This window comes from Megalops cyprinoides, chromosome 17 (assembly GCF_013368585.1).
Source record: "Megalops cyprinoides isolate fMegCyp1 chromosome 17, fMegCyp1.pri, whole genome shotgun sequence".
Lineage (NCBI taxonomy): Eukaryota > Metazoa > Chordata > Actinopteri > Elopiformes > Megalopidae > Megalops > Megalops cyprinoides.
Window position 1 is genome coordinate 8,297,756 of NC_050599.1, and position 13,871 is coordinate 8,311,626.

The 13,871-nt window shown below is 44.0% G+C and overlaps 1 protein-coding gene across 1 annotated transcript in view; it reads right to left on the minus strand.

Moving 5' to 3' along the window:
* Nucleotides 1–254: 254 nt before the first annotated feature.
* Nucleotides 255–13,871, minus strand: part of ppp2r5a (protein phosphatase 2, regulatory subunit B', alpha isoform) — a 63,156-nt gene continuing 49,539 nt past the window's right edge. Inside the window, exons 5-13 of the mRNA XM_036549574.1 lie at nt 9,630–9,760; nt 7,107–7,166; nt 5,879–5,987; nt 4,279–4,332; nt 3,260–3,310; nt 2,990–3,109; nt 2,494–2,621; nt 1,951–2,052; nt 255–1,566 (exon numbers count right to left, since the gene is read on the minus strand). Coding sequence (XP_036405467.1) covers nt 1,305–1,566; nt 1,951–2,052; nt 2,494–2,621; nt 2,990–3,109; nt 3,260–3,310; nt 4,279–4,332; nt 5,879–5,987; nt 7,107–7,166; nt 9,630–9,760 — 1,017 coding nt within the window. The 3' untranslated portion in view covers nt 255–1,304. The remainder of the gene's footprint in view (nt 1,567–1,950; nt 2,053–2,493; nt 2,622–2,989; nt 3,110–3,259; nt 3,311–4,278; nt 4,333–5,878; nt 5,988–7,106; nt 7,167–9,629; nt 9,761–13,871) is intronic.

The following is a 13,871-nucleotide window of genomic DNA, read 5'->3' on the forward strand; positions in this document are numbered from 1 at the left end:
TGGTGAGAAAGGCTCATCACCCAGAGTAGCCCATAATTGTGACCGCATTACTTTTGTTTTAATGTATCAACACACAATATACATGGACCAGCTTATAGTTATGACTACATATACAGACAACCACAATAATGAAGTGACTGGAAAAACGTAACAGAAAGAATGGTGTGCAATATGGATACGAGGAAGGTTTTGAATATCTTTCCTGAACTGGTACTGAAAGAAAGGAGAGTATCTAGAAACATAAGGTAGGCTTTATTTGATGGTGTTCAAAACCGCTAAGGTCTTTCATTACAAAACATTTTTCCACACAGTTGTACGTGACAGAGATTGGAATGGTACACTCCGACAGAAAGGCATCAGAAAGACTGGACCGACGTAAAGACATACACACCACCCCCCTCGACCTCCATCTTTTACACGCTTGTCCTTCACCCCCTTTTAAAAAATTCACATCACACTTCTACAATGTGCCCACAGGAAAATATATGTTTCATTTCTTTACATCAGCTTTTACTGAGTCTGTCTTATTGTTTTTTTTTTTGTTTTTATTTTTTGGAAAAAAAAAACACTTAATAAATCTGTGCCCATTTTTCACTCCTCTCTTTTTAAACAACTCTTATTAATACTTTAAATAGTTTATGGCTGCATGTCTTGAATATATTACAGTAGCAAACGACCTTTATTATCAGAGAAAAATATGAAACACCCAAAGTACAGGAGACCACAGGGTGGTGTTCACTCAGGTTTCCTACAGAAACTCACTTGTCCCCTTCCCAAAAAACACCTGCCCCCCGCCCCCCCCAACCCCATTATTGGCAGCAGTGTGGAAAAGCACATACAAAATAGACAAATCTTTAAATAGCCACCTATGTTCTATATGTGCAGCACAATCAAGAAAAAGATTTTTCAAGTCATCATTCTCATACCTCTGCCCCCCTTTTCCACGGATTTCATCATAAGGTTTATTTAATAGTCAGTGAAATAACTGAAAGTGACAGAGTAAATCTTTGATTCGACAAAGAAAAAAAAAGGTTACTAATATACTGTGGCCACACTGTAACATTGAAAAATATTCTTGAAATATAGTTGAAATATATATATTTGTTTCTGCCCCAAGAAAATAGCTGGCATTTCAAATATCTCTTTATATATAGATTTCTCTTAACATACTGCTGAGGTTTTAATTTGAATCTTTTTTTTTAACTTTTAATTGGATTTTTTGTACGCCCCACCCCCACCCCCAGCTCCATCGCGGAGAGTTCCCGAGCTCTTCCTCCAGGTGGAGTAGAAAACCGAGTCCTGTGTTATTTGGCACATTCGGTGCTTTCGTCATCCTCGATGACCACGGGCGGCGTCTCGTCTCTGTCGTCAGTGGTAACTGAGGTGCCGTTGCTGCTGCTGCTGCTGCTGCTGTTATTGTTGATGTTGTTATTGTTGTTGTTGTTGTTGTTGTTCTGGGCATTCTGCAAGCTGTGGCTGTTGTTCTGAACTCCTGAGGTATGCTGGATCCGTAGCTCCTCCAACTTCTTCCAAAGCTCCTCTCTCTCCTGCTCTTTTTTCTTCTCCCTGTGGATGGGACATGGGGTGGGGGGGCACATGCCCGTTACACACACCATGACACAGAACCAAACAGTGGAAAAGTCAAGGAGCTCATCAAGGCCAATGGTGTGATGACCAAGGCAAGGAAAGAGCAACCTTTCACAATACAAAAGTGAACATTTACTTGCAGTAAAAGTTGTGCACTCAAATGCTTACAACAAAGTCTGCTTGACCTGGTCATTCTGACAAAGCGCATTGTGACCACAAAACAGCAACTATTATAACAGAACTGTCTGTGTGTATCAAAGCACAGAAAATAGAAAAAGTCTGATCAAAGAGCACAAACATTTACCATAAGAAAATGAGCCCACATTGTTTCAAAGAAACACAGCAGTGGACGTCCTCTCTTACCGTTGTCTTTCCGCTTTGTACGACGCAGTCAGTTCATCAAACAAAGTGCTGTTCATCTCCATCAATGTTTTCAGCACATTGTAGACAAGGGCTACAATCGTTCTGGAGAAAACGGTAACGGAGAATAAAGAGTTAACAGCAGATCGCACTTGAAAGGAATAAACCGAGGACCGATGTCAATCACCATAATGAAACCCTTTTGAAATAGTGCATTTACAACCCATTCCAATGCCATTAACAACAACTACGAACTGAGGCTGACTTACATCAATTACAGGCTTTTATAATGTCATCCATTTATACAGCTGGATATTTTACTGAGGCAATTGTGGGTTAAGTGCCTTGCCCAAGGGTACAGCAGCAGTGCCCTTGTGGGGAATCGAACCGGCAACCTTTCGGTTACGAGTCCTGCTCCTTAACCACTATGCTACACTGCCGCTGTGAAGAGGTCTGAATTACTTTCCTGAGCCACTGTATGTAATACTGGCCTGTAAGGGAGCACCAAATGGACAGTGAGAGAAAGACAGGGAGGAGGGTACGTACGGGTTCCAGTGCTCTTTGGAGATTCTGTACAGGCTGCCAAACATGATCGGTAGGATCTTGTCGATGTTTTCCTCGATGAGGCTCAGTATGTATTCATTGTTCCAGAAGTACAACGCTCTCTCAGCAACCTGGAGACAAGGGACGAGCAGAGAGATGGCCAAACTTGAGGACACGTCCCCACGCTCCTTAGGGGACAGATATATGTGCAGTGCCAGTAACGGCCCACTCCAGCCACCTTCAGGCTTCATTCTGAGTGTGAACTGGAGTCAGTGTGTCACTGTCTAAAGCACGATATTGAAGGGTACAAAACTCAAATGCCACTTCTGATCTGACAAGTCATTCCATACATGAACTACTCTGAGAAGAAAAACTCTATAATGTCAGTGTGAAATTTGCTTTATACTGTACAAATTCACACTTGTGTCTTCTGGTTCTCCTGGCAGACATTATCTTGAGATGTTAGCTTCATATGGTCTTTTATAATAAAGGAACCAACCTGAAAATGAGGATTGGCCACACACTTGGAGATCTGCTTGAAAAGTGGCTCCTGGATCTTTTTAAACTGCGTGGGTTCGATGACATCCAAGATCTCCTCAATTTCACCCAGGAACATGACCTTTGCACAGAGACAACAGCAAACACACAAACACACACTCGTTTAGTGTAAAAAGAATGCACTCTGACTTAAATACCACAAGGTGGTAGAAACAATACAGTGTTTCCATGTATGCCAAACCTGTCGTGCAACCATTTCTGAAAAACATACCTCCTTCTGACTACAGGTTTTAGGCCAAAACTTCAAAAGACCCCTGATCACCTACAAAGAAAAACAGAATTCTGTAAATCATTTACAATGTCACTGCTTTCAATTCACAAAGTGATTGAACATATTTAGTATGCACACACTATATTAAATATGTACTGACACTGGTACGGCATCACATCATGCCTCTCCTCATCACTCCACACTGGCAACCTGTTATAGCTCAGATAAAACTCAAAACTTTGGTTCCTGCCCACCAAGCGTTAACAAAAACTGCGCCCCAATAATTAAAATCTCATCACCCTACACTCCTGCCAGACTATTCCACTATGCTTCCTCTGGTCACCTCACAGTCCCCTCCTGGAAGGGTCGAGCTCCCCAATACTGTCAGATCAGAAGGACCACTGTGTATTTCACAACAGACTCAAAACCCATCTTGGCTCCCCGAAGTCCAACTGCCACCCCCACCCACACACTGTGATTAAAGCTAGTAGCAGTAAAATGAATGGCAATTCAAGCATAGAAGATAAAAGCTTGGTGTAACTGTGAGCTTTTGCCGTGGATAGATCTCAGTGGTCAGCACAGTGTGGCTATACAAACTTTTGGTACAATCCTGGTGGCTGGACACTGGTGCTAATACGTTAAGACTGTGTTCCCTATGACATCACTTACTCCTATTATGGCAACGTTTTCTATAATGGCACTATATTTCAAGGATGGCCCTAATGATTCATCTAATATGGCTAGTTGCATAATACTACTAGAATGCACTTTTTATATGTAGCTCTGGATAATGTTTGCCAAATAAATGTAAACGTAATATTTCTTCATCTTACATGAAAGCCACTCAACACCACTGTGAAAACTGCCCTGAATATGATTTTTTTTTCTTTTAAATCCCCTTTTGTTGAGCTTAATGTCAAACAAAACTGTGCGAAACCTTGAGTAACTTTATTCTTCTATGCAGACATCCCTACAAAAGCCAGAGCTATTTCTGAGGATTACTGAGAGAGCAGGCGTACCGGCTCAGTGAGAGTGGGGTCCTTTTCCAGGAATTGGACGACACAGTAGGCCAACTAAAAGACAAGGCACAGCACACAGACAACTAAATCACATTATGAACAGTCTCATGTTGTCTCATTTAGACTAACTCAAAGTTATTTAGAAATGCCACCAAGTATTAATTAAATGTAACAATGTTGTGTAAATGGCATGAGCTTCTTCTATTATACTGCAAGTATTCAGAATTATGCCACACTGGTTATGCTGTGAGTTTACAAATAATACAATAACCACACATAATCAATACCAATAAGTTACATATGGTATACAGTGATCTAACAACTAAAACACAGTCCAACAAACATGCATGTAATATATACACTACAACCACCAGAGGGTGCCATTGCCCAGTGCAAGAGAAACACCAAAGCCACACAAAGTAGACATTTCAAACTGTTGCTGGTGTTTCTTAATAATTATCTCAGAGAACTGATGCTACATGCCCTCTTTAGTTCCACTCATGGAAATGAGCTACAGTTTGATAATAACTTTATGTAATTTGCATATGTCAGTGACCATGTGCCAACAAAAGATTCTCTGACCGGACAGTGACAGGTCTAGAACAGGGTCCAGGTGGGTCATAAGCCAATTATGAATACTAACACACAGTATACCGTACGCAATATGCACACTGCAGTATACATATAGATTTTGGTTGAAGTCTCCTATGCCAGCTCCGTTTCTCCACGTGGGCACATTTAGAGACCAGACATGTAGGCTTTGCAACACTGTGGTTTGTGATAAAATGAGAAAACTACGAGGAGGCAAAATACCACGTTGATTTCCCCCTGGTGATGTCCCTACCTTTAAACTTATGGTTACACAGAACATAGCCGGTATGTGTTATGCCCTGCCAGCCTGTTACTTAGTGGACAGTGTATCCCAATTGTTCCGACATTCATCTACACATCTCTTCATAGTCAGCACAGATCAGACACATATTTTGAACAAGCCAGAAAATAATGGCCAAGCCAAATGTGGATGTATCTCATTTAAAGTAATGACTATTGTGTATTAGTTTCTTTCCTCTTTAGCAGAGAATGTATTGATTCTGCCAGACGGCGATCGCCAAAAATGCCGTAAGTGGACGGGAGCGAGGGACAAACGTCATTGGCCATAAAGAGTTAACTCACAGAGAGAACACTGGGAATATCTGATCAGTTTACAGATGCAGACGAAGCCACAGCATATTTGCTGCATGTCTGACTTTCAGGGGAGAACTCTCAGATGTTGAACTGGTTAGACAGGTATTCAAATGAACAACCAAGATGAGATTACTGAAGAAAAAAAAAAAAATCACACCTGCGTGGGCCTCAGTAAACAATGTCCCAAAGACTAAAACATACCCAGAGTGGCCTGCATGTATTAGACTGTTCTTTGGAACTAGATCATTTCAAGATACTACTGACAGGCAAGAACAAAACAATGATTAAAAAAAAAAAAAAAAAAAAAGAGTGAAGCAGTGGTCAGAGATTTAACCACCACTTGACCTAGATTAGAGAGAAATGTCCTCTTGGGGGGCGAGGGGGGGAGGTCATAGGTCGTGGGTTCTGGCTGTACCTGCGCGTGGAAGACAGCCAAGCCTTTGGCTGTGTGCATTGGGATCAGCACTTTCATCAGAAACTGTTTGTGTTCTGCCTTCAGCGGCAGTGCAAATCCGTTTATGATGCTGGAAAAACAACAAAAAAAAAACCACACACACACACACACACACACACACACACACACACACACACACACACGCAAGTGTGCACACGTGCAGACGCATACACAGACAAGTACACACACACAATTAGGAACAAGAAATGCATATACACATATTACGTCTTACTATAACTATCGGTTTCTACCCACTAAATAAAAATAAATTGCAAAGTAAGTCAAAGACAGACTGAAATACTGGCACTGAGGGGACACACAGGGCAGGTGTGTTGAAGTGCAACTTGTCGTTATTTCAAACTTCCAGAACATTCCGCATAGCAAAAAGGACCCAAACCAAGTCCCCCTCTGGGGAGAGGCTAGTGAATACCAATACATGTACTGAGGGAGGAGGGGGTGTGATTCTAAAACAATGCAGACATGGAAAGGAACAGGATGTGCTCAATACACCTAAAACTTCCTCTGTCAGCTTCAACTGGACTATCCCAAACGCACAGAAACATCACACAGATGTGTGTGAGAGACTCCCTTGCCCAGTCCCTACACTGTTCATGTTTTACAATGTATCGAACTGCATAGAGGCGACATGCTGTCAACTGCAGCTGGAAAAAGACCTAGTAATGGAAAATGAAGCAAAACAGCATGACTGGCTCAAATCTACCAGCCACAACCCATGAAAGCCCCACTCACATTCTGATCCCAAAGCCCCACCTCATGTACTGAATTTAAGCAAACAATGCATTTACACGCAATATTTTCATCTATGTCAATGACCACTTAAGTTGTGACAGTGTGTAGAGTCACCAGAAGATTACACACTTGTTTCAGTTCATTACATTTGGGGCCAAAGTACCATTGTGGTTAGATTGAATGAGTCTGTCTCTCTGTCTCTCTCCCACCCTTTGCATCTTTGCTCTGCCCTCTCACGTTCTCATCCCAAGAACCAGTTGCCATCTCATCAATTCAATTTTATTTTGTATCCAACATTTTTAAATCGCATCTCTCCCTGACACTTTATGAGCACTTCTATTGTGATGGAAGCTTTGATGAATACAAAATGTTTTTTTTTTTTTTTGTACAGAACCGAATCTCATACAAGATGGCAATCACAAGACGAGGTTTGACTCACCTTCCCAATATCTCCAGCAGCTCGGCCACTCCATTGAAGTGATCAGTCTCGTAGATGAACCTGCAAAAAAAAAAAAGACAAATTTTAAACCCTGGAAAAAAACGAGCAAAAGAAACAGATGAATCGGATTAGCTCAGGTTTTACCCTGCTGTAGCTGCCACAAATGTCTGCCAGTTTCACAAATATAAATACATGTTCATATGGTAGATGCTCTTCTGAAAAGTGACTTACGAAGCAAGATACATAAGTGCACATGATAAAGTCCCACAAGCAAAGGTACAAGAGGGAACATCTGAGCACATCTGCACATTTATCTTTCGTAAGACCTCACAGAAAGCAACAGAGCTCAGTATTCAGGTGTGTTCCCACACACACGTACACACGCGCACACACGTGCACACAGACACACACAGACACGCGCACACACACACACACGCTGCTCACATCCCTTTTCACACACAAGTGCTGGTATTTCACAGACTGGTACTGCCCCCTCTGATGCCAGTGTGAGCGTCTGTGTTCACAGCACAGAATCATTTGATCTCCCCGTCCCAGTTAACACGATCTCCTCAGCTCTCCCACCTTGCCTTCCGGTAGCACAAATGTACAGTATGGAGTAATTACGCCAAACGCCACTTTTTTCTGTGACCTATTTTCTGAGAGCTCTGTGTGGGGTGCTGCAGGAGCCGTTAGCCGCCGCGCTATTTTTGATTCCCTGCGGCAGATGGTCAAGGCGGATGGGGTGGCCGCTCTCCTACACCTGCAGATCCATGCCCCAATCGAAGGATCCAAGCCCAGGGCCTACTGTACCAAACTGTGCTCAATCCCCCATCTTTAAGTAACAGCCATTAGGAAACAATACCCACTACCCATTGCACTGTACTGCACACAAACCCTTACCGCAAAGCATCAAAGCCAGCGGAAAGCAACAAAAAACTGCCTTTTTAAGTAAAATGTGCAGTAAGACAAGAGGGCAACAAAGGGCAAAATTTACCTGAATGTAAAATATAAATATTTGAAATATGCTCAAAACTGCAGATTCCAAATACAGTAAGCCCACAGCGTTTGGCGAGCTTAAGAGCAAGGTGTTCTAAGAACTCATTTCAGAGCACTGGCTGTTCCGCAGGAGCACGCCTGCTCTGTGAGGGATTATATTCCCCACTGAAGCCTGCTGTATTCTCACCCACACAGGACGGAGACGGGAGGCAGTGATTGGACAGAGGGGCAGAGGTGCGCGTGTCTCGGCGGACCTGATTGGAGGCGGCCGACCTGGGTGCCGATGCTTGGTTACCCTCCACAGCGGCGCAGCGGGCGCGCAAGGGGGGAACTCTCTGTCCCTCAGCCCCGCTCTCATTTCCCATTTTAATTACCGGCGGCAGAGTAGCATAGCGGTGAGGACAGGCTGGGCTCATAACCGAAAGGTTGCTGGTTCGATTCCCTGCTGGGGCACTGCTGCTGTACCCTTAGACAAGGTACTTAACCCAGAACTGCTTCCAGTAAATATCCAGCTGCATAAACAGATAGCATCTAAAAACTGTAACCTATGTAAGTCGCTCTGGAAAAGAGCATCTGCTAAATCACAATAATGTAATGCAATTATGCTCATTGATTCCCTGTTGGGTTTGGTGAGACAAAGTCTGCTTAAGTGCTCTGTTAAAACTGTGGGAGGGTTATGGCATTATATAAGGCCGCCTCATCAGGAGTATTGAAAGAGCTCCCTTGCCTACCAGCAGGGTAGCCCAGGCTTGCCAGGCATGTTGCAATACCTCTGCTGAAAACCTGTGTAAGTGATATAACATCTTCATAAAAGTGAGCAATCAAAATCAGCCAGTGATTAATCCACCCAATCAGTGCATGGTAGGCAGAACTGTTAACAAGCAATGCTCCTCTCTGGAAATTCGGGTGGTCTGTGCATAATTTTCTCAATCAAGTGTTCAGCTGTTTATCATGGAAGTGTGACTGTGGGTCTGACACGTGGCTGGGAAGCAAGGCTAACGATGTTGATTCTGGCCGATTCAGGACGATGTGAACTAGCAGAATCTCCTGCAGTGCACTGTGGGTAATCCCGAACCTGGGGAGACTTCCTAACTGTGTTTGTGTGCTAGACACAGATCTAGACACATTGACCGGGGGGGGGGTGGACTTCAGTGTGGGCGGGTTTACAGTGTGGCACAGACAGCTGCTTCTGTCCAAATGCCAAAATGAAGGCGTGCACCCGGAAAATGCTTTTAACAGGCCGCACACTGGAGCCTGGAGCTTTCGCCATGCCAGCAAAAACAGAGGAAGACGTCAGGTGTGGAACTCTGGTTGGGGTAAGAGGCGTGGCAGACACAGCTCTGTGTCTAGGCCTTCTGAAAGAATGCACTGTGGAAATGGTGACACCACATGACCCCACTGAAGGTCAAACAGCACATAAATGGTGTACTTTTTTTTTTTTTTTTTTTTTAAAAGGCAGTCTGTGAGGAAGCCGGCTGTTTCAGTGTCAGGGGGAGGGCGGGGGTGGGGGGGTCTCTCTCTTCTTACCGTAAGAAAATGTTGTTGATCTGTTTCCTGATGAAAGCCCGTAACCCCAGGAACTTCCCGTAGATCCGATGGAGGACGGTCTTCAGGAAGTCCCTCTCCCTCGGGTCCTCGCTGTCGAACAGTTCCAGGAGCTGCGAGGACAAGGAAAACAGAAAAAAATAAATAAATAAAAAAATCACACTCGCGTCATCCCTTCCTCTGTCGTCGCACCCCGCACGCCTTGTTCTAACCTCCGCGGGGCCCCTTTTCTCTCCGGGACACCCTGTGACCTCTTCCGTGTCACATGACAACAGTGGTTCTGTTTACCGTGCACACACACAACGGTATAGGAAGTTCTTTCAACACGCTTCCATTGTAATGTCAAATACCAGCAGAACGCAGATCAACGAGGGGGACACTCTCATTAACTGTCCCTGTTAAAATAGCTAAAATACGGGTTGTGGCTACTGTGTGAAAACTAAACCGCATGTGCTGTGAGGCTCTGAACAAACTGAGGGCGTAATTAAAATACAGGTTATGTAACACACTGCTGAGGATTCTGACTGTAATGATGGAGTGGCTTTCAGGCACCACTGGAATCTCTGCAAATGCTGAGTTACGCTACCGTAGCAACGCCCTTGCACAGCGAAGCACAAGGAAGCTGAGACAGTGCTGCTGACCCAACACAGGGGCTCTCTGTCAAGGCTGGGTTCCTCCGACAGGCCAGTGCTTGAAGCTGTACTTATGGTCGATACCGTGCAGTCGAGTGTGTGCAGGTACAACTGGCCAGGCCTCCTTAGAGGGGACAGAAAATCGATCCCACCGTCGTGCTCGAAGAGCTAACGTAGCGCTCTCTCCTCCCCGCTCCCCCGTTATAACCGAGAGCCAGGTACAGACCGTTCTGACATTCTGACAGAGGCCAAGCGCCCCACGGGTAACAGAAATAATCACGCGTTTACTTCGGTTTTCAAATGTGTATGGAGGAAAACAGAAGCAGGAGCTCCAACACAAGGCCTGCAAACTCATGTTTAGAGCAGAGAGTATGACACAGCTGCACATCTGTGCTGTTACCATGGCAGTGACTGCACACGAAGGTCAGCAAATGCGCATGCGTTCAGAGATTCAGCTCGAACTTCTCGAACCTGGCAAAGAAAATTAAGGAAGCTGATTTGAAGGGAACTTCAATCTCAGAGAGTTTTGTTTGCCAGAATCATTAAAAGCTAAGAATCAAATCCCCATTGTCTCACTGTTCCTCCATCTTCACACTGAGCGTAAGGTGACCCATTGGCTGAAAAATCACACACCATTTCAATGTACGCACTGTGCTTAGCATTTCAATAACATTCACTGCAGATGGGTGTCATTATCATGCTCTCCAACTGGCCCACCATTTGGAGTGTCAACTGCCGTTCCAGATTGAACCAGTTGTGCCAGACCACATTTGTCTCTGACATCACACTGGGCAGATTTGATCGACGCAGCTGCTGCAGTGTGAATTGGACTTAATGGAAACACAGTCGTCGAAGGCAGCTCCACCAATCAGAAGCCTTGAGGTCCTACACTCAGTGAGGTTCTGTGATGTTTTGATGGTAGGAGTCTGTGACAGGTCTCCTATTACTGATTTTAAAGAATAAATGCTCACTGCGGCAAGTGAAAGAAGATGTGCTTATGCATCCTCCGCATGGCAGGAAACCCTTCAGAAAGCCGCTTCTTAAGTGGCAACAAACAAGCTTATCCAAAATACTCCTGACAATGCTCCGCAGCTATTCCAGGAAGAAACAGCATTATTTATTCATATTAATACTTCATATTTATGATTAATTACGTTACACTTCAATGCCACAGTATAAATCACAACAGAATAATACATACTCATAGGCATCACATTAAAAACATAATACATAAGTTTACATTCCATACAGATTTTCCTATTGTTATAAAAGCATTATGATCTGTTCTGGAGCTTCTTGAATAGTTTCAAGACATGGTGCTAAATAAAGACAGAGAATAAAACTCAAAATGTGTGTACTAATTATAGATCTTCTGTGCTGCAAGATTAAATAGCTGGCCCTTTGGCACAGGATGGCAGGAGACAGAAAGAATGCCACCCCCTCCATCTCCAGGTCCACAGAGACAGACAGACAGAGAAAGTCAGACAGACAGAGAGGGAGAGAGAGAGAGAAATAGAGTGACCAACAGACAGTTAGACAGAGACAGAGACAGAGAGACAGACAGACAGACAGACAGACAGACAGACAGACAGACAGACACAGAGAGACACAACAGACGAACAGACGAACAGACAGCCAGAGAAACAGCAGGGGTGGCGTAGCCGGTGTGACGTGGAAGGTGGCTAGGAAATGGGACCGAAGCAGCTAAGTAAACAAGTCCAGTGTATCCGCAGGGGAGCGCAGGCGGGGTCACGACCCCTGCATTTCCTCCCTGCTGCGCGTCTCTGGACCCCCCCCCCCCCCCCCTCCAAGGTGAAAACAGCCTGTCGCTCTTCCTTTTGCTACGTGCCAGAGGCGTGACGGTGCTCTTAAAAATATCCCTGCCTGGGAACTCTCAGCTCAGACCCAGGGACAGCCCACACTGAGCGCTCTGCAGCCCTTAAACCTCCATCACACCCCCACCGCTGCCACACTGCTGGATCCAGCCAAGCCTCTGACACAAACCTAATGCTTCTTTACCTTCAGTTCCCATCCTTAACCGTTTACTGACACGTTATTAAATATGTACCACTGATGAGCACAAGTCCCTTATTGTGTGCGGTGTCTTCTTTTGGACAACTGCAGAACAATAATATTGATAACATTATTATATCTTAACGCAATCTGAAAGGTTAATTTGATGATACTTTAATACAAAGTATTACCATAAGTTTTCTGTTGGTCTGTTTAACTGTGTTCATTAGCAGGTGCCCTTTGGCACATCCCCTTTCAAGCATATTGGCCTGGCCAATCAGAGGCTGATCTGCAGTGAAATTGAGACTGCTGAGCATCATGGGAAAGCTGCTGGAGGACAACCTAACACTGTCAGAGCAGTTGAATGGCCTTGGGTCTTTATTCACTCTGGACAAATAAACGTAGTGGAGACGGCCCTATAAGACAACGGACAACTTTTTTTGAGGCAGGTGTCTCAAATACCCAAAACCTCTGAAGACGATGCTTTTTCTCTACGTACCAGATATGTGTGCATTCTGTCCTTAGCTTTGAACACACAATTTAATTAAGTGCTGCATTTTTTATTTTGATCCCTTGATCCCATTTTGATCCTCCACAACATTAACAGTTCATTTCAACAAAATGAAATCAAAACTCAAACTCACAATGCTAAGCATGCACCTAAAAAACTGTACATTTGACAGTTAGGGACTGACATTAAGCAGATTGCAGTAGACATTGAATCTGGGAACCATCTCCTCAGGAGTCTGCCAGCAGCACAGAGAGAGAGGTGGAGAGAAACATTCCTCCATTACAGGTACAGGCAGCTTTCAACCCCAAGGCCTTAACGCTTCCAGGGTTCACAGCTGAAGCTAGTGACTGTTTTACACCTGAAATACCTGGTGAGGTGACTTCTTGGCTAAATAATGACACTGTAGAGAGTAGATGTCACACCATTAATGGTCACCTGCAAATCAGTCAAAATTCCATGAACAGCATTTTAAAAATCATTTCCTCAACACTTCATGCTGACTTCAAGGCTTATTTCATACAACCCACCCCTAAATATGTGAAACAGGTCCACCCTTCTTTATGTGTTGAGAAATACCAGACACACTTTAGGAGCAAAAGGAAATCTGCCCATCGTTGCCTCGGTTTGAACACTTGAAATGCACACAGTCTTTAAGGCTACACAGTGCAAAAAAAATTGTCAGTGGTTAGTTGAAGACAAATAGCAAATTATGCTTTTCCCATGCAAAATAATTAAGCAGCCTCAGTTATTTTACTCCAGTAGCGGTAAGACCTAATTTGCAAAATTGAATAATTCATTCCAACTAAGGTGACATTTTGGTACTGCATCTAGACCAAGAAAAAGCAAAAAAACGCAGGAGCAATTACAGTACAAGCTTAGTCATTCTGACTAAGGATATTTTAGCTATTACAGGACACAACTTAACAAGTTGCGATTCCATTCAAATGTCAGGGTTTTCAAATGGCATTTATAATTAACCATTCACATTCAACATTCATCCTGCACCCCTGTATCTCATCACATTCACCCTAATGAGAGAAGCACCTGACATCTCCCTCTGAAGTCAAC